The sequence below is a fragment of the Cotesia typhae genome, unplaced genomic scaffold, assembly GCF_013202065.1.
Source record: "Cotesia typhae breed Kobodo isofemale line unplaced genomic scaffold, CoteBio_Ctyphae contig_33, whole genome shotgun sequence".
Classification (NCBI taxonomy): Eukaryota; Metazoa; Arthropoda; class Insecta; order Hymenoptera; family Braconidae; genus Cotesia; species Cotesia typhae.
In genome coordinates this window covers 2526718-2548968 of record NW_027423741.1, presented here as the reverse complement: position 1 = coordinate 2548968, position 22251 = coordinate 2526718, and the positions used below count along the sequence as shown (strand labels likewise).

At 29.5% G+C, this 22251-nt stretch overlaps 3 protein-coding genes across 8 annotated transcripts in view; 1 reads left to right on the top strand and 2 right to left on the bottom strand.

Moving 5' to 3' along the window:
• Positions 1-4395: 4395 nt before the first annotated feature.
• LOC141526301 (protein Fe65 homolog) overlaps positions 4396-22251 on the top strand; it is a 51784-nt gene continuing 33928 nt past the window's right edge. For 3 of the 6 annotated variants that reach the window (XM_074241242.1, XM_074241241.1, XM_074241239.1), the window contains exon 1: positions 4397-4860. The gene's annotated coding sequence lies outside the window, so the exon portion shown is untranslated. Of the gene's footprint in view, positions 4861-22251 lie in introns of all 6 variants that reach the window. The other 3 variants (XM_074241237.1, XM_074241236.1, XM_074241243.1) reach the window with 3 other exon arrangements.
• On the bottom strand, positions 12341-14780 carry LOC141526459 (cytochrome P450 6j1-like). Its single transcript, XM_074241495.1, has one exon. It carries the CDS (start codon positions 14635-14637, stop codon positions 13093-13095), a length of 1545 nt encoding a protein of 514 aa, XP_074097596.1. The 5' UTR covers positions 14638-14780; the 3' UTR covers positions 12341-13092.
• Positions 14916-17651, bottom strand: LOC141526458 (cytochrome P450 6j1-like). Its single transcript, XM_074241493.1, has one exon. The coding sequence runs from the start codon at positions 17005-17007 to the stop codon at positions 15457-15459; it is 1551 nt and encodes a 516-aa protein (XP_074097594.1). The 5' UTR covers positions 17008-17651; the 3' UTR covers positions 14916-15456.

Here is a 22251-nt window from a genome sequence, read left to right as displayed (position 1 = left end):
GGGTCGCCAACTCAACAAAATAAGAACAAGATTTATATATTTATATACGTACAAAATATACGTAAGTATATGGATGAAGAAGTTGTAAGGATGAGTGTACGTGCAGTGCATGTATGGTAAGAAGTACGAGGAAAGAAAGGAAAAAATATAATTCCGACAATAGATTGACCCCGAGTACGAGATCCAACCCCTGAATTATCTGTCAATATTTTTATTTTTATTTTTCTGTTATCCTGTAAATTATTTCCGTACGAAAAATTATCATTTATACAATATTTTAACAGATAAATAACTTTTTATTTTTTAGGGGAAAAAATTTTTATAGTCTAGAAATATTAATTTGATTAAAAAAAAAAAAAACTTTTGAATTTTTATTTTTTACTTTGAAAATTGATGATTGGATCGGAAATACGTCTGTTGTTTCTATTAATTTTTGTCATTTGGCCAATTTTGACAAAGTACACTGAAAAAAAAAAAAAAAAAATTACTTGATTAAAAAAAAAATTTTTAGACCAAAAAAATAATTTTGAAGAGTTTTATCATTTTTAAGATAGGTGAATTATTAAATCAAGAAAACTTTTCTACTAAAATTCAAGAATATTTTTTTTGAATCAAATTAATTTTTTTTTTTCCAGAGAAAAAGCTTCAGGATTAATACTGAGTCAAATTTATCTCAAAAAAATTTTTAATGCTTAAAACACTTTTTTTTTTTTTTTTTAAACAAAAATGTGTTTTAATAATAAATAAATTTTTCACGTTTCACTAAAATACAATCAGAAAGGTCTGGGTTCGATTCCAGGCTACATATTTTTTTAAAATAATTTTTCGCTTTCAACCAATTTTTAATGAAAGAATTTTTTTATTAAAACTCAATTTAATTTATAAAAAAAATTTTTATAATTTCGCCAAAAGAATATTCTATAAAATTAATGTTATAAGGTAAGTAAAAAAATAATTGATTTTTAAATATCAATTTGATATTATGCCAAGAATAATCACTTGCATATACATTGATTAATTCTTCAGTACATCAGCGAACAACTAACGAGCTATTCATTTAAGACTGAGGGAACATCATAAATTATTAGAGGTTTCTTAAGAAGTGATTATCGTCCTCAAGACAATTAATAAATAATAATTACTCAACAATCTATCGAAGGTTTCCCCACGGAAATATAAACTAATTAGTTCGCTATTGCTCGTAATTTTCAATAAATAAGATTGAAGTTGGACCAAAGTTAGTCGAAATTAATTACCAAAGCCGGCGGTGAACCGTGAGGATTACAGAGGCTGTATCGCGGTATAACGAGGGAGCAGATGAAATTTTAATTTTTTATAAGACTTATATATGTATATAAAGCCAGTTTCTTCCTCTAGAACTTTTTTCGGTAACTTTTTATTTCTTTGTACATATGTATTAAATTTTTCTCTAGAGAGAAGAAAGCTAGACGGTAACTGTGAATGCCCCTGCTGATTCTAGGTGCAATGTTTAATATATCCAGCGAGATAACACGCCAGAGTTACACTCAAATAGGGTTCAGCGTAGGTATTAAATTATCGGGTAAGGTACCTTGTGTAATATCCTATATCTACCTACGAAGTATATTAAAATAAGATTATGTGCCTCGATACACAGTTGCTTTCGTGCAATCAAATTTCGATAATGCACGAGGAGGAATGTAGATACGCCCCCAGGGGACCTCATATAATTTTCTTTTGTGGATTATATTTATGAATTTATATCGATTGGATAACGAATTTTAATGCTGTTTTGTGTTGAGGAGTCCCAAGTGAGAAGTAGATGGAAATTTTTATCAGCTATAGGCTCTTTAGCAGGTCACGGAAATTCAAATTATTGAATGGATATTGACAGATAAAATTAATCTGAATAATGGGAAATTTTTTCGAAACCAGAAACTTATTATTATTTTGTCTTAGATTTTTTTTATTTTAGTTACATGCTATTTTTTTTTTTTTTTTTGGTTTATAAATTCCAAAATGGTTTGAAATGTTTTTTTTTTTATTTCCGGCGAATTTATAATTTAATCATAAAGATTTAAAGAATAAATTTTTCTCAATTGTTGTTATTTAAAAAAAAAAAAATGGCAATCTCATTTTTAATAAAAATATTTTTTTCAGATTTTTCCTCTGAAATCTTATAAATATTATTTATAAATAAAATAAATATTATTTTTTAAGAGTGTATTAGAAAAAACTCCGTTGTTTAATTGAAGACAATATAATTTTAGATCAAGAATTTTTTTCTTCTTTGTAAGAAATTTCTTCACTCAAAATTAAATCAAAAAATTTTTTTTTTTGCATAAATTTTTAATATAAATATTTTTTAAAAACCACTGAACGATCGGGCAAATTATTTACCAGAAGTTTATTTTGAGCCTACCCCGTGATAATATCTCCTGAGTAATTAAATCAACATAACAATGTACAGTAGTACAACAGTATAGAGTATACAGAGGGAACAGTGAAACATGTCGCCATAGACGAAGAGAGAAAATTAATTGGATTAGTGAGTCAGTGTCGGTATAGCAATAGTGGAAGAGGTAGAGGAGTGCGAGTATGAGTCGAGTCGAAATAGGATCAACGCACAACAGAGTTAATGTATATAGCGAATAAGGCTGCGAATACCCAATTCGAATATGAGGGAATAATATACACACACGTGCTCGCGAAACAGTATACAATATACGATCTGCGATATACAATACATAGTTTGTTGGTGAAGGTGCGTCTGGAGGGAGGACAAGAGGAAAACGAATAATCTGAGTTTCTGGTAGTAGAGGGAGGGTTGTTACCTCATGTGTGAAATTACAATAACCTTCTAATGCCTTCACTCGAGTTAATTTATTTCTATCAAACGTTTAAACTCGCTGTGCTCCTGTTATTGCCGTATTTTAGTCGATTATTAATTTAATCTTGTTACAAATTTGAAAAAAATTAAATTTTCAAAAAATAAGATTTAAATAAATTTCAGCGAATTTTGAAGAATTTACAAAGTACTCGCTCTTTAGAATCATGAATCGGTAATCGACGCCATCATCTTTACCTCCATTTTTATTGCCATTAACGTCCTTTCTTCTCTCTCCTGGTACTCTTCCGCTATTCCATTGTGCTTGGACCATTAGCGACTATTTTATTGCCGGCGAACAAGAAATGGAGCAAATTGGTAAAAGATTAGTAATCGTTCTGTCACTACTAACTGCCTTCGATCAATTGCCTATTGTACTCATCGCTATCATTGTTGTTATTTTTTGAATAAATTATATATTTTTCGCTATTTATTGACACTCTTTTAAATTATGAAAGGGAGGTTGTAATATTCATTTTTTTGAGAAATATTTTTGTAATTAGTCGAAAAATTAAATTATGAAGAAAGTAAGTTTCTGCTCAAATCAGTATCAAAATTTATATTTTTATAAAGTATTTTCAACAATTTCGAGATTAAATGGTTCCTGTTTTAAAAATTACTGTCGATTCATAAAAAAAAAATTACTTGACCAGAGAAAAACTATTTTTAAACTAAAAAATTTCCATTGATTTAAGAACATTTTAATTTATAAAATAATTTTTTTTATTCAAGACAAAAAAATTCTTTAAAATGATTTTTTTTGTGCAAGATTTTTTCTCTTGAGTTTTTTTTATTGATAAGAAAGAAATTAAAGAACAAAATTATTAAAAAATGTCAATTAAAGGGATATTAAAAAAATAAAAATTAATAAGAACAACCATGGATGTTCTAATTTTATAAAAAATTTTTTTTTATTCACGACAAAAAAATTTTTTATTAATAAGGAAAAAATTAAAGAAAAAAATTGTTAAAAAATGTCAATTAAAGGGATGATCAAAAAAAAATTTTTTAAAAATACTCAAAAAAATAAAAATTAATAAAAACAATCATGGATGTTCTAAAGAATAAACAAAATAAAAAATAAAGGGTCCTGCCAAAAGAAAATACACCCCTGAGATGGATGAGCGGGTTGGAAGAGGGGTTGCGCACAGTCGCGCGGTCGCTGGGGTTAGATTGGTATTATGGAGGGGGAAAAGGCTGTTGGCTGTGTAGCCTTCAAAGTCTCTCTTTCACCCCAAAACCAGCGCCATAACACCCTCCTAGTGAAGCATACGCGCAGGCGAGTGGAGCGACTTACTCTATTTATCGCACTATACAACTACCTGTCTCCCATCACTCTCTTTTTCTTTCTCTCACCCTTGCATTATCCCACACTATACCTAGGCTGCGTGCTTCATTTAAAGTGTCACGTTTTCGCGTCTTTGTACCAAGGGTACTGGTACATCGTTTTAGCTCGACACTCTACTCGATAATTTCAAATTTCTCGTCGCGCTCGCGGCAAAACCAAAACACCAGACCGGAGAAATTATTATTTATTTTTTTTTGCAATGTTTTCTTTTTTTTTTTTTTTTATATTTAATATAAACTTTTGAACATTTTGTTGCTGTGCATCTGGCAGCGGTTAGCTCGCTTGCGCGTCACGCGTCAAGGCCACACGGAGAGTGTGTGAGAGAGTCGGAAAAGAGTGTCGAGGGGTGAGGGGTGAGCCGCGAGGGTGAGGGCGAGTAGAACCAAGAAAAAGAGTAAAAGACCAAAAAATATAAAAAAAAGGAAGAAATAGTTACCCTCGTGTTACGTTTCACGTCAAACGCACGCAGGGTTTAGTACTCACTGAGTTGGTGTTGTTATATTGTGCAAACTCTCCACTGTGCGGTATTTATTTATATTTATTCCCGTTTTTTTTTTTTTTTTTTGGTTATTTCATGATAATCAGACTGTTTTTTAACAGTGGAGAAGTATCATATCTTGAGGACTCGGTTTAAGGATTATTAATGGTAAGTGCTTGATATTAAAAATAAGTAATAAGGATTTTTTATTTTATTTTTTTATCACTTTTTTAAAAAATTCCTTTTTTTATTTTTTTTTAATTATTTTCATTATTATAATTATTATTATATTAATCAAATAAAAAATGAGAGTCTAATAAATCTATTTAAAATTCAACTTAAAAACTTTATCAAATTAAACATTGATTATGCTGAAAAAATTTGATAATGATCAATGTATAAGATAAAATATGATAATATATTTTATATATGATATATGATTAAAATAGCTATAAGCTAATTGAATAAAATATATTATCATTATTATTAAATAATAAATGAAAACTCTTGAAAATTATAAAATTCAATATTTATGCAAAACTTATATTTTCAAATTACCATAAAATCAAAGAGAATTAATGATTATGGTAATAAATGAATCATCTCCTTACTCAATGAATATTCATTAGATATTAAGTAATATTGAATTTAATATACCAAGACTGATATAAGAGCTAGAGATTGATTAATTAAGATTAAAAAGACATCAATAAAAATCCTTATCAAGTAAATAATATTCTATTTATAGATATTTTTACTTCTGTAATATTGGAGTAAATACTTCGATTAAAAATCATCACGATAAAAGTTTTAAATAATTTTATCATTTTTTTTTTTTTTTTTTAATTAAGCAATCGTCCTGTCTCGATCACTCAGATTAACCTAATTCACCTGAAATCAAATTCGCAAACTAAATTATTGACACAATAATTTAATCTGATTTGAATTATAAATCATCAGAGCCGGATAACCAGTTGCTTAATTAAAAAAAATGATAATAATAAAATTTTAATCTAAATATTAAATTAAACGTCAAGAAAATGACAGATTTAAATTAAAAAGTAATCCCCAAGTTTATAACAATATAATTATGCATGTTCACAATTTTCGCCTGTTAATTGCGGATTATAAACTTTAAAAAAAGTATATATCTGTATACACAAGAAGATATCTTGTTCATCAAGCTGCTTAGCGTTGAGCCAACTAACTTGAGCGTTCGTGTATTAAGCTGTATTACTTAGAGCGTGAACCTGGCCGAGACAAAAGTTTTTTTTTGCTGGTATATATTTTTAAAATTTTATTTTCTTAAAAAAAAAAAAAAAACAGCTCGTCTTCTCGTAGATTTTCTTTTTAGGTCTCCTTAGAAACCTTGCGGTAGTTATGCGACGTTCAGATACACTATCAGGGGTTAGGTGGGGCGTTGGATACCTCGAGGTTGAGGTTGAGGTGAAAGAGGCGGTAAAAGCGGAGGTGAAGTGGGTAAAGGACGAGAGGAAGAAAGAAGAGGGTAGATACGGGTGGTTCTGGAACGTGACTTGGATACAATATTTAAAACCCGGTTGACGTCAATACTCTTTGCGACATCCTTCTGTGTACGCATCTTCTGTTTCTAGCGTTTCCTTAATAACTTTAAACTTTCTGACTTATTGCTTCTGAGTCGATCAAACAAACGCCAAAAAAATAAATAAAACTGCTCGCCTATTTTCACCGGAGAAAATCTTTAACCTTCACCTAAAAATCTGGGAAATTTCCTCGATACATTATTTTTGTACAACATTACTATTGTCTTCTTTTTTTTCTTTTTTCTCATACATATAAAGCTAAGGGTTTTCCGATAGCTATATTAAAATTTATTGCTGGGAATTAAAATTGATCTACTTTCTAACAACGATTTGTGGGATGTGGAAATGAAGGGTGAGTCGCTAAAAGATAAAAAAAAAAAAAAAAAAAAAAAAAAAAAAAGTTAAGAGGAACCGGAAACGAGCTTGTGCGACGGGTTGTGAAATGAAATCCCACTGAAAAGGATCGTTTTTATATTCCACGGATTTTTCAATTTAAATTATTATTTTTTATTACAAATTTATCGTAATGATTCTCGTTACCAGAGATTGCTGGTATATTAAATCAATAATCTTTTTTATTATTATTATTTATGGCTCAGGCATAAAAATATATAGATTCAATTTATGAGAATTTTTATGTAATGAAAATATTTTAAAAATTAATAAATGATAGAAAAAATAAACCTTTAATGGTTAAAGTAAATTTTAATTGAAGAATTTTTTTTTTTTTAATCAAATTAATTTTTTTATTTGTAGATAAAAAATATATTTTCAGTAATTAACTTTTGGTCAATTTTATATATTTTATTATCATTGAAATTTATTAAAAATAAATCAAAAATATTATTATAATTAAATTTTTTTTTTAATTTGCATTTAATTATTTATTTATTTTTAATTTATTTTTGATATAATTTTTTTCATCTAGGATTTTTTTTAGAGAAGAAAAATTCAATTTAAAATATCATGTCTGAAAATTCAGTAGTGAAAGTCAACGAATGAGGGCCAAAAATCTTGAAATTTTCTTCTGAATTAAAGAAATCATTAAGTCAATTCGGAATAAAAATAAACAATATTTCTTAAGGTATCGGAGGAGCGATAGAGGAGCGAAGTTGACCGATTAGGGTCAATTAAAATAAATATTTAAACTCGGCATTGCTAGATTTATCGTGAATATACAGAGAAAGAGAGAGAGATGAAGCGTGAAAGGAATAGTAGTAGTATAGGTAGTTGCGCATTAAAGAGAGATATGTACGTCCGAGGAGTTGGATTTATGGTTCTGCTAGTACAGAGTAGAGTAGATATCTTGGAATTTAGTGAAATTTAGAGCCGGGTACGGAGTAGCTAAAGTGGGTTCAGCTCTAACGCGCGCTAGAACTAAGGGCTGGGAATGGGAATGAGAATAGACTGAAAAGAGATGAAGATGATGATCGAGTTTAAAGAGCAAGCGCGAAACAAAGGCCGGTACACGCTGAGAAATTTAGTATTTTATTATAAAAGAGCTTAAGGAAGCGCTAAAATGTTAACACCTTGCACACGACATTATTGTACCCCTCTAATAAAATAGTTTTTTTTTTTTGGCTATTACTTCTATGGCTTTTATTTTTTTCAATGGATAAAAATTATGTTAACTTCCTTTTGTTCTAGTTCATGAAAGTTTAACTTTCTGTTCGGCGAAAATTATTGCTTTTATTTAATTAACTTGGATCATTTTTTTTTAATCGCACTTTTTTTAAGCCATAAATTTTATAAAAAATTGAAAACTTTACATGATTAATTTTTTTTTGTTATAAAATTTTTTTCTCTTTGAGTTTAATAAAAAAAAATCATCAAAAACTTTTTTTTTTTTTAAATTTCAAGTCAATTTACAAAAAAAAACATAAAAATCGAAAAATTGACATTAAAAAAAATTTTTTTTTGTTTTTCAAGAATTTTACACAAAAAAAAAAAAATTCTCCCGACTGAAGAAATTTTTTTGAACAAGAAAAAAATTTTTATCTTGCTCCAAAACAGTTTTGGGTTTTCCCAAAAATTTTCTAGATTGATGTAAAATTTTTTTTTGTGATGAAACTATTTATCAATTTATTTATAAAAATTTCAAGCAAAAGTGCAATTTATAAGCTTAGAACAATTACCTTAAATTCTATTGATCCAACATTGTATTGATCGTGAAAATAATGGGTGTATTCTACTCTAATATTAGACAATTATTCTATATAAATAAACAATTCCTCGTGTACCTATGAATAAAAGGAGTCTAGTATAGGGTGTGGTGCGAATATAATATAGAATACACAGACGCCTGTTTAATTATTATTAGTGGTATAGGTAAAGTATGAGAATAATGCAATCGCAATGCTATATATTCACCACCATTACAAACGTGTCAGTGTGCCCAGTGTCGGTGGTGTTGGGTTGCAGCTGAGCAGAACAATGTGGGATATGCAATATAACATTTAGCAGCTAAAGACCGAGAGAATAACCCCCGGATATGAATTATTGCAACGTGCAAAATATAATATATATTTCGGAGAGTTTAAGAATATTAATAAAAGTTACTTCGCTTAATTTTAAATTACAATTAAAATTCTAACGATTCCAAAAACATAAATAAAGTTAAAATATTAAAGCTAATCAATGATTTGGGAAATATTTTTCGGCACAAAATAAAAACCGATAAAAATATCTTTTAATTCTTCTAAAAGCTCTTCGGGTGAATATAAAACTTTAACAGTTAATACGCTTGGTTGAAAATACTGGAACGAGTAATCCTCTTCTAGATTGTTCGCTCGTTCGTTTGTTCGTTAAAACGTTTTCAAAAATAAACGAGTTAAACCGCGATGCCGGAACCTGTCGAGCGAAAAGTAAATCTATTTTCAATTAAATGGATAACCACTTTATAGATGCATTTTATATCAAAAAACTATAACAGCATATGGAAGGAAAAAAAAAGAAGAAAAATAAAAAGGAGCAAAATAATTGTCAGTTACTTTAATTTCACGGTAAATTTTGCTGTAATAAAAAGTAAACAGGGAACTAGACATCAAAAGAATTCAATATTGTGCGCCGTAGAAATTTTTTACCCAAATTTATTTAGTTTGAAAAAAGCGAAAATAAGTTATTATGAAATAAATAATTTTGTAAATTTAATGGACGTATATTGTAACAGGATTCGACTGTAAGTGGTCAAGTGAGGTAAAGTACATGAATTGCATTTTACTCGGAGGTTTACGGGTCGAATCAACATCTCGATTAAATTTGGATAAATGAGATTAAATATTATTTCAAAATAAAATTTTGTTTGCAATTTAATCACATCATTTAAAAATAAAAAAAAAATGACAATAATATAATTTATATAATTAATTATGTATGCTGATAATTTATATGAGTGACAAACACAGAGAGTGATATTTAAATGAATGTGACCTATTTAAAATTCAATTAAATTCTCGTCTCCAGCTGTCTTCTTCGTTCATTATTAAAGTTCATTTTATTGATCCTCATTGTTCTTTAAATTCATTATTTTTTCTCTATTTACCGAGTGAATTTTGCTATGACAACTTGAAAGATAATCAACTTTTGTTCCAATGAAAAGAAATGGTATTTGTATTTATAAGATTATCCAGTGCGTGAAAAATTAAAGTTTTTTTTTTCATAATTTTTTCCACACAGAAAAAAAAATTAACTTGATTCAAGAGAAAAATTCTTGAATTAAGAATATAATTTTGAAGAGGATAATTGTCTTGAATCAAGATGGCAAATTCTTGAATTAAGTAAAATTTCCTTAAATCAAGGAAAGTTTTCTTAAATCAAGAATTTTTCTCCTCAAATCAAGAATATTAAGCTCGTCAAAAATATTTATTTGATTTAAGAACATTTTTTTTCTGTGCAGATTGCTTTTATACTTGATCAGAAATAGTTTGCTAATAATATCACAACGAGGGTTGTGATATGATAGTAGCTGGTTTGTTTGCTCGATTTTGAGAGCTGAGAAATAGCACTTTCCGGAAGGAAACAGGAAGGAAACAGGAAGGAAGGTAGCATAGTGGATGGTCACCAAAAAGCCCATCCAGAGGAAATAATCGAAGAGAATAGAACGCAGAGCTAATATAACCCAAAATGGAATAGAATGAATGCCAAAAACTATCTTTCAGAAACTATCTAGACAACGTTTATTTATTTATTTGTAAAGTTATTAATCGTTCAATTATAGTTTTAATTAAAATTCAAACTAATTGTGGAGGTTGAAGTTTTCATACATCGATGTGGAAGTATATATACAAACAAAAGTGAAGAGACGAGTGTTTTGCGAAGTAGGTCGCTCGCTCGCTCGCTCGCTTGGATGCCAAAATGGCTGTAGTAACACAGTCTGCATTGTTTATATATAAAATATGTATATACGTTACCTTCGGTGCTCTCGTTTTGTATTTTATAAAATTCTCCGGGAACAAAACATCAACAGCCGTAAAATATAATAATCCAAGCGACTCTCTTGTCTCTGTAACTTTTTTTCCGTATTTTATATTTTTTAAGTAATTATTTTAATTGTTTGCAGAGTGATTGTCAGTTTTGTTTGTTTGTTTAAGTAACACGTGTTTTTTATTAAAATTTTACTTTATTTATTATGTAGAATTATTTTACTTAAATAATTTATCAATTAATGCTTATTTTAAATTTATGGATAAATAATTGATGATTTTCTTTCAATAATTTAGAAATAAATTTTCAAAATTTCGGTATTTAAAAAATTATTTTAAAAAATCAATCTCCATAAAAAAAATCATTAAAAATTTTATCTATTAATTCTCTAATAATTCAAAAATCCTTCTAAAAGAAATTCTAACAAAATTTTTAAAAAATTAAAAAAAAATTTTTTTTTTAAATTTTAAATTTCAAAATTATTTCAATATTCTTACTTAGAAATTTCCAAAAGAAAAAATTAAATGTTTAAAAAAATTTATATTTAATTGAAGATAAAAATAAAAATTTTTTTAAATAAATAAAAAATAAAATAATAACAAAATTTTTAAGTGATCTAAAAAATCACAGCTCCCCCAAATAATCATTAAATATTATTTATTTTATACTGTGTGCTTCCTATGACATCAGAACAATTTATTTCAATAAACTAAAGTAAGCCTATAAAAATTGATCAATTGAGAATAGACATAAAAAATAAGAGCTTAAATTTAAAGCATCATAATACAGCAAAAATATAACTCTCTAGGTATTATTACAGCCAGTAGGAGAAGTAGTAGTAGTGATATATCAGCAGCTGCAGCAGTTTCAGCAGCACAAGTAAAGTCTAGTATTGTGAATGATCGAGATTAGGGGTATTGTTTCTGGTCTTTCATGCTTTAGCAGTACACTACCTTCTCACTCTCATTCACTATTACAGTTATTGTTCTCCTTGTTCGCAAACTACGCCCCATTATCCAACACATTCCAACCCATCATTGTCCTATTTGCGTCATCGCTAAAAAACAATGAGGATAAACTAAATTCTGATAATCCTATATCTTTTCATTACCATAATACACGCATTATACTTGAGGTTGAATTAAAACACAGTATTATTCCTCTGGAAAATACCATAAGCACCCAGTCGTTTTCATCTGTGTAAAAATATTATAAAATTTAAACATTATTAATCATTTATAATCGCTGGATAACGACCGCCGATTACCGCGAGGAAAAGTTATTAATTCAAAATAATTAACCGGGCGAGAGGTCTACACGAGGGTTTTATTAAAATATCATCATTATTAATATTATTGTTATTATAATAATAATAATAATAATAATACATATACATGTATATACATACCAACATAATATTAGTTATATATAATTAGTTTTTAATGAACCATTGTTGGGAAACCGCCGAGTAGAGGAACCAGATGGCTCAATAATCATAGTCGTTGAATATTAATTAACCGTACTAACGTGTTATTAGTAAATGTATGAATAAATGACCGACTAGATTTTATGTTTTATAAATTTATTATTCATGCTTATATTTTATTTTATAAAAACTCTTTAAATACATAGATAAAAAAAAAAAAAGATTTAAAAATTACTCATTCATCATTTAGGCTTTTAATTATTAAAAATATTTATAATTATTTAAAACTGTACTTTTAAAAATTTTTTTAATTTTTTTAATGCACTGAGAAAAAAATTTTATTTAGATAAGGATTTTTAGGGTCAAGAATTTTTTTAAATGGACCTTTTAAACTTATTAATTTCTTGACAAAAGAAGAATATAAATATTTGTCTCATTTCTTCTTTATCGTTGCATTTTTTATAAATTAAATTTTTTTATTAATTTACCGTATACATTTTTTTTTACGAGAAAAAATAAAAATAATATAAAAATTTCAGTATTTTATTTTGCAATAAAGGCCAGTTGAGGTTTATTTAGACTATTTAAATTAATTGGACCGACTCTTCAGACAAAAAACATTCTCGATGTTTTTTAAGAAAATCAAATCAATAATTTTATAAAAGTATTTTTTTTCTCTCAGTATCATTAAAAAAATCAATTCAAACCATTTGACACTTTAATAGTCCGCAAATCATTCTCGTCAATAATAAAAAAATTACCAGCTAACATATGTATCATATCACTGTCAATTAAGTGTCATTTTAATCATCAGAGCCAAGCCATCACTAACAGAACCAATTATTGAAAAACTGATCAATCAAAACTATCGACTAAAAAAAATCAATAATTGACTACTATTTATTATTATTGTTATTGTTATTGTTATTATTATTATAAAGATAACTGTGATTACGATTATAATTAATAAGGTACTTGTCGAAGCATCTACTACAGCGGTGCAATTATTATCCAAATGCCACCCTCAGGAACATTGATGGCAACAGCAGGAGCCCAGGCCAAAGGTTGCTTAGTCTTCGGGGAGAGTTTAAGCTGAAAGTTGTCAAGCAAAACAGCTAACGCGCCTTTGATCTGTAGCAAGGCCATTCTTTGGCCGACGCAAATCCTGGGTCCTCCCCCGAACGGCAGATAAACAAATTTATGCTGTTGAGATTTATTCTCGTCGTTAAATCTTTCGGGATCAAATTTGTCTGGATTTTCCCAGTACTTGGTATCTCCAAGCAAACTTTGAACAGGAATCGTTATTTTAGTACCAGGTTCAACCTGACACTCAGTCCCGTCAAACCCGACTAATTTGCTTTTCTCAGTGCAAATTTTCTGGAGAATCGGCACCACTGGAACTGTCCGCATCGATTCTTTGATTACGAGATCCATGTACTTCATGTCCTGAATAGCGTCATAGGTTATTTGATTGGAATGCTTCGCCAAAACTTGTTTCACCTCCTTTCGCAACTTGTCCTGTACTTCTGGATGACGGGCTATTTCATAGGCGATAAACATCAACGTGACACTAGACGTCAGATAACCGTCGACCAGAAACGACGCAGCATGCGCAGCGATTGAAAGGTTGATGTCATTTTTATCCAGATTTCCATCAGCCTCTTCTTCGTTTAATTTGTAGGTGTCACTCAAGTGCTGGATGAAGTCATTTCCTCTCGCGCCATTTTTTCGTACCTCCAAAACTTCTTTAACAATATTCCTGAAGTAACGATCAACTTTGGGAGGCACGAAACTGGTTTTAATGATGCTGTTCAGCATCGGAAAGAACATCGCGAGCATGCTTTTGAGGGAGGAAAATCCAGAAGGTTCAAACATCATTTTTGCCATTTCCAAAAAATTGCCGGGTTCGTCCGAAAAGCAGTTGCCGTTGACACCAAATCCAGCTTTTGCAACAACACCAGATGTGAAACGTGCGAACAGAAGTTGTGCGTCAACTTCAACATGTTTACCGCTGTTCAACTTTAATTGGCTGTTTAGGTAATTAATAAATTCAAGGCAAACATCGTGGACCGCAAGTGTCATATTTTTGAGCTTTCCACTCGTCATGTTGTTTGTCAACACAGAGCGTTCTTTTTTCCAACGTTCTCCCTCTGTGAAGAATGGGTTGTGGCTCAGAAGTGGATCCGCTTCTGGGTTTATTTGCATTCCGTTTCTTTGAAAGCTTGAAAAGTTTGTTTGCAGAACTGTTTTCACTAATTCTGGGTCTTTTACCAGCAATTCTGGCTCTCCAAAACTGTAAAGCCCGACCATACTGTTCTTCGGTGTCGATTTGTAAAACACGTCGTACAATTCACTTATACTTGTACGCATCGTTATTACCGACCACATATTTCCGATAAATGGAACGTTGCTTTTGATGGATGGTACGCGACGCTTCGACCAGTACTTTTGTTTTTCCATAAAATACCAGTAAATTCCAAACATCAAAACCACTATTGACGCCAGGAAAATAGAGTACCAAGAAATGGAATTCATTTTCAAATTAAAGTAGTTAATTCACTTTTTTCACAAACATAAAAATCACGGAAAATATTTATCTGCGTTATATAAAACACTCGCTATAAAACGATGATAACAAGGTGTTGTCAGTGAATTGAACCGTCGCACACTGAAATATATGATGCAGAATGGAGGGGACCATATTATAAAATTTATCCTTGATGTTATATTATGCGAGAACGTCATTGAGATGTACTGCGTATATTTAATAGTAGACACTCTTGCTTACTGCCTACTCATGCTAAAAGAGTGATGCGAATAATAAAAGATAACAATATGAAAACAAAGTTTAAGTATCAGTTATATTAGCAATGAAATTCATTTATAAACTCAAGTGTTTTATCTTTTGATTGCTGCATTGATTTTTTTATCTACAACCTAAATTTTTTTAAGAGCTTCTTATATTAATTTAATTTTCTAATTGTTAGACAGCAAGTTAAAGTTTTTTATTGTAATTTAATAAGCTAGATTTTTGGTTGCAGAATTAATTTTAGTTAATGTAAGCGGACATTTATGAATTTTTAAAGCAAAGGTACCGTGAGGCCATTTCAGAATTTAATCTCGATATTGGTGCTTCAAACGAAGCATGTTCTCTATTGTCGCTGTTTCAAGAGCATGCAATGCACTCGATTTAATTTCTAATGATTTTATACTGTACTAGAATATTCAAAGTTAACTTGTATGAAAAAAATAAATAAAAACTTTTGATCTTTTCTTAATTCTAAAAAACTCAAAAAAAATTTATTGAATTTTCTTCAAATTGTCTTAAAATTTTGAAACTTTAATTCACCTTTCTTATTTCCGATCTTTAAGTTTACAAACTTTGATCCAAATATCAGAATGGGGGGCAGTAAAAAGCCCCGATAGTTTATGAACTCTCAGAGGTTCATCAGTTTTCCGATCAACCTCAATCCAATAATCCTTAACCAACATCGCTAAAGCAGCCTTCATCTGCAAAATGGCCATCCTCATTCCCACACACTGCCTGGGCCCGCCGCCAAACGGCAAGAAAACGAACTTATTAATATTACCAGCATTGTCGGGTGAAAATCTTTCCGGATCAAACAATTCTGGGTTATTCCAATACTTTTGATCATGATGCAGTCCAAATACAGGAATAATCATCTCGGTGCCTGGTTTTACACAACACTCGACACCATCAGAGCCAACCAGTTTGGTTTCCTTGGTACAGACTTTGGCCAAGTACCCCAGAGCCGGAAAGAGTCTCATTGACTCGTTTATAACCTGTTCCATGTATTTCATATCTTCCAGCGTTTGGTATGTCACCTTTCCATCGTGTTTCTTCAGAATATCGAGCACATGTTGCCTGAGTTTCTCCTGGACTTCTCCATGCTTTGCGATTTGGTAGGCTGTAAACGCTAATGTCACTCCAGAAGTTATGTACCCATCGAGAAAAAACGAGGCTGCGTGAGACGCAACTAAAACTTCATCAATTTTTCCAGTTTCTTCATTTCTGCACAACTCGGAGACTTTTTCAATGAAGTCATTGTTTGGGCTTTGATTGTCGCTTGATCTAGCTTCCAGCACGGTTTTTATGATGTTAACAAAGTAATGGTAAATTTTCTTTGGCATAAATCTTACGCGCATAATTCTGGCTATAAACGGAAAGAAAAAAGTAATAATGCTGATAAATTCATAAAAACTTCCCGGTTGTAACATTGGTCTAACCATACTTTCAAAAGTTTCTGTTTCTTGTTCTGTATTAAAAGATTTTCCATTTATTCCGAATCCTCCTATTGCTACAACTTGGGCAGTAAAACGAGAGAGCAATTCCAGGGCATTGACCGTTATCGCTCCCGATTTCGAACAAGATGATGTTATCAATTGTTCGAGGTAATTTGTGAATTCATCGGCGACGTTGCTTATTCCGAGGGTTATTAGCTTCAATTTTTGGCTAGTTAGTCCGTTCAGCAGTATTGTCCGGCTCTTTTTCCACTGATCGCCAGAAGTGAAGAAGGGATTTATCGATAACAAGGGATCCAAATCGTGATCCAAGGAGGAGGTATTTTTGCTGAAGTTCATGAACTCCGTAGTCATTATTTGCTTTATTAATTTCGGATCCCGGACGATTATTCCGGGGACGGAGAAATTGTTATAACCCATCATACTGCTATTTGGGAACAAATGGTAAAAGTCAATATTGAACATGTAAAGAAAGCTAGAGCGCATTGTGATAATTGGTAAATTATGTCCGATAAATGGTAATTTTCCCGGCACACATGCTATGTCACACTTTAAATTCGTTTTTGATGATGAATATTTTATCACACTGTAAATGATAATTGTTATTATTGTTGCCACGATAATACCACAGTAAATATCCATTTTTAGACACGATTAATTGTTATGAACTTTCACCGCTAAATTTTTGTGTGAACTGAATTTTTTTCTGGATTTTTAGTATCTGTTTATGTAATTGCGCGTATTTTGCAGACGATAATAAATTTATTACTACATTAAAGGTCAGATTAAGTAGATATCCTCATTTTTATTTATCTTTATGATAAATTAATAAGAATATTTTTTTTTCGTGATAATTTGGGATAATAGTTTATTAAAAATCAATCATATAATTAATAAATTATTAAAGACTAAAGAAGAGATGGTTTTTCCATCTCTTCTTTTTCCCTCTGATCAATAAGCTTATCACTTATAATACACGTACTACGTCACAGTCATAATCATGAGATATAAAGGCAGACACTTGCGCTTTACACTTAACATTTACCAGCATCAAGACATGTACACGTCATAGGCACACGTATGTACTACACAGACAGTATGTAAGGCAGTCAGCGATTCTGCGGGTAATTAAGTCGATGAACCAGCAGACTAACGTGCTCCTATTATACAAGGCAAATGGGCTGCTGTTTACTTGGGATACACGTTTACATCCATTGTTATCGTGCATGTGCTCTTATCAATCCTTTGTTCGCTCTCTCAAGTCAACATTCGAATTACATCACGTTCTCGTTAGATAACAGTAATTCAAATCTTACAATATTTCTTATTATTTCCAAACAATAAATTCAAGTTTTTATTTTTCAGAAAAAAAATTTTTAAATTTTAAATTCTGAGGGAAATTTTTAAGATACCAAAAAATGATACGAATAATTTTTTTTATCCGCTATAAAAAAGGTTTTTGTCAATTTTATTATTATATCTTTCATTTTTTGAGCAAAATTTTCATTCAAATTTCTTTTGAAAAATTTTTCTCGTAGAAGAATTTTTCTTATCAATCAATTGATGATTCTCGGTTAAATATCGAAGATATGAAAATCGTAAGAGTACTGATTCAATTTTTTCCAAAAAAAGTCCTTCAATTTTTCATTATATTGCATCCTGAATACAAAAATATAAATTTGAATCGACCAAAACAGAAAATAAAATTTCAAAAGTATCAGTATTTTTTTACTGATGACTTTTAGTACTAATTTCACCTCTTACACGTCACATTATTATATCTTATCTCACATAAAATACCATATCAGTTTATTTCAACAATATATATACTCTGAACCACATTAATTATTGTCGAACGCGCACGTGCAACCAGCCAACTGCGAACACCTACCAGAATCGATCGTCAATTCATCTCGTAGGATTCTAGGTGTGTGTATGAATAAATACACGGTACATATATCCGTAATATCACTTTAATTTAAATAACTATATACATCTATGTGTATTTTTTATTTAATAAAATTGTAAAATCGATATTCCGTAGAGTGAATAGACTGGGCTGATTAAAAAGGCGTTATTTAAGTCATATCGTTGGTTGGGAACAGTGCCAAGCTTTAAATATTTTTTTTATCTTTATATTTCCACATCTACTTCGAGTTTCCTTTGCTTTTTTCCATGGAAATAGGACGAGCTATATTAAATTCGGTCGTATCCACACTGGCAGCACCATCATCAAAGTCATTTTATTCTGAGATCAAACGGCTCGTAGTAAAAATAAATTAATTGACAGAAAAAAAATTTTTTTTTTTGTTTTTCAAATTTTCATCTGTTCCTGACTTTTTGATGTCCATGGCTATAGAAATCTCTGAGGATTTAAATAGTCATTAGTTTTATTCATTAGAGATCGTATTGATTACATAATTGAATTGTTTTTCGGATTTTGCATAGGTGATGGCGTGTAAAACTTGTTGAATTTTTTCATTAAATGTAAATTGCAACTTTACAAATAAAATTGGATTTTTTTTTTAATAAAGTAATCGTCTGCAGAGGATTTATCTATTACGTTTCAGTGATTTTTTCAATTACTTTCGGTAGAATAGAATTGAATTTTATTCTTTGATGCGTACGGAAGTAAAAAGCTACTGTTGCAAATAAATAATACCAATATCGATGCACTTTAATAACAACATAAGATGGAAAATTTTATTACCTAATTTTCGTAGTTTTTACAATTTGAACTCTAAAAAAAAAAAAAAAATATAAATTGTTATAAGCTCCCAAAAATACTGAAAGGTTCAAATTTTTTTGAAAAAAAAAATTTATAATAATAATAATTAGCAACTTGAAATAACGATTGCGAATTATAAATAAGAGAACTTTGGTTTAATGATTTTTTATTATTTTTAGGAAAGTTTGAATACTTTAGAAATAAATTTTAAAAATAAAATTGCTATCACCGGATCAATTACGAGTTAATTAATGGACACATGTCATGGAAGAAATTTATAGAACCAACAGATTATTTAAAATTTCTTAAAAAACTTGACAGAAAAAATTGACAATTACCAAAAAATACATAAAACCTCGAAAAGGTTCAAATTTATATAAAGACCTTTTTAATGGAACCAAATTCACCTAAAAAAAAAACAAATTTTATCAAATAAATACCGGAGAAAAAATTTTTTTCTTCTCTCTATTACACAGACAATAATAATAGAATAAATTTAATACACAAGTACGTGACATTTAAATGCTAATCTGACATAATATACCCGGTAACATATGGTGAAACAATTCAAATAATCCTAAAATAAATTTGACTTTTTACAACTGATAAAATAAACAAAATTGCGGAAACAGCAATAAACTTCTTTTTTAATGTTCACACTATAACTATTTTCTCCTCCCTGAGCCCATAAATTCATAAATTAAAGCAATCATTGGCAAAGTAATTATTTTGGAAAAGTTCGACATTATTAAAGTGCTTTTTTAATCTGCTCGACGGAATTGAGGTTTGCAATAAAGTAAGATTAAAATGTCACTTGAATGCATGATAAGAAACGTTGGAATTGCTGACTTGAATTCATTTTTGCGAGTTACAGTGAGATGCACTAGAGAAAAAGTAAGGTTAAAAATAAATAAAAGAAAAGTATAGTAATAATAATAATAAAAATGATAATAAAAAATAGTCTGGCCTAGCTTTCAGCCGACCTGAATGCTCCCTCGGCTTTGAAATAAAAAAGAATGAGAGTGCTGGCTCTCGGTAAAAATGAGAAAGGCGAATAAATGTAACCTTTCTGCTTTAGCTCTAAACTGTTGTTTTTGTTGTTGTTGTCTACTGTCACACACTTATTGTCACGCATTTTACGTTCACTAAGGGACCACATTAATCGCTAGCTCTTTTGTACTCTTCTCTCCTCTTTTTATTGTTTATAAACTTTTTTTATTTGACTCCAGAAGAATTTTTTCAGACTTTGCTATAAAGCTTCGAGCTTTATCTGAATTAAATATCACTGACATTAATATTTACTGAAAGTAACAGTCTGTTTGCTGGCTTTTATAATACAAGTTGATTAATGAATTGTGTAAGATATTTCATTATTTAAACAGAGTAATTTGACCGCTTGTTATGGAAAAAACTAATAAAAGACGGACATTAACGATATTACTCTCACTCATAAAACAGGTAATGTCAAACGACATTCTTTAAATTCTTATGGTATGTAATATGTATAAGGTATACGACCCTACCATTATTTATTTATTTCTAAGCATTAAATGTCACCGTCCGAGCAATTTTAACTCTTCATTCTAGTTGCTCTAATGAATTACGACTTAAAGACATAATTGTTTAATATTTTTCTAGAAAAAAATTCATTTTTACTTCTTAGAACGTCTTTTTCATGTACATTTTATTTTATACTCGAGGACGTCGCGCCATCTGTTGTCATTGACCAAAACTAAATTTCAGTCCTTTACAAATTCACTACTTTTGAAAGAAGAAATGAATTATTTGACTAAAATTAAACAATTAAAAAATTTTTAATTTTTTAGACGTTGAATAAAATCTTGAAAAATTCTGAAATGTCTAATGCAACTTTCTATGACGCGTAAACAAAATCTCAAGCTAAATAAAGAAAAATGTTAATTAAAAGTAAGAGGCTTAAGTTTCGCAAAGCATCAGAGCTGCACACGTGTAGGTCAACGATCCTTAAATACAATCCTTTAGACAAAACTTTTTAGAGTCTCTCGTACATCTCTGAAGACCACGACCTGTATCTGCTCGGTGGCATAAAAAGTAACTCAAAGTTAACTTTGTCACCCTTTAGAGGTATCATCATCCGCAGTTTTTTATATTGTTAGATACAATATAATACATAGGGGTGAAATTACAGTAGCGCTACGTACTACACTGTCTACAAAGTAGACCAACCATTTTACTTTTACGACCTATAGTACCATCCGTTTCTGCACTGAATAGAAGCTGCTACACATAATAGTTACTAACCATACTGCACACTACACTTCTATCTTCACCTCTCTAGTAAACGTGACCAAGTACTCTTCTGTGTCACGGATTTGTTTTTTACCAGCAAAAATCACGGCTTATATACTATTTTTTTTTTTTTGGTCTTTTTCAGATATGTTTATTGTTGCTTTTATTCTTCCCTCTGACGTTTTCCCTCCTATTCCTCCCTCAATGTGCACTAATGCCTCGAAATATCTCTATGCTTGTGATATGCCGCTTAAGTATCTTCCCCTTTACTTGATGAATTCATATTCATAATACTTAGACAACTATTCACATATACACAAGTAGTAAACATGGGTTTTAACAAGTTGCTTAAATTACTTCCACTTTTGATCTAACGAGTACCATCGAGATTTCACTTTTTCAGTGATTTGCATTTTACTTTTTTTTTTGGCTTTACGCTACACTGCGCAAAGTTTTTAAAAAGAATATTTTTAAATAATTTTATGATTATTATCGTTGGTGTGTTTTGATGTTTATAAAAATTAAAAGTGATTTTGTAATTTTATTAAATCGAAATTTAATTTTATTAAAATTAATGATTTAAAAAACACAAATTTATAATTGAAAATTGGAAATTTTGATTTAAAATTAAAAATTAGTGGCTTAAAATTCAATTTTTGATAAAATTTACAAATTTTTAATTTAAAATTGACCTTTAATTAAAAATTTTTCATTCAAAAGTAAATTTTTGATTAAAAATAAAGAATTTGTAATTTAAAATTCGATTTCATCAAAAATTAATAACTTTTTATTTAAAATTGAATTTTTTTATTAAAAATGAAAAATTTGTAATTTAAAATTAAATTTAGTCAAAAATCAAATTTTTTGTAGTCTGCATCCATTTTTAAATA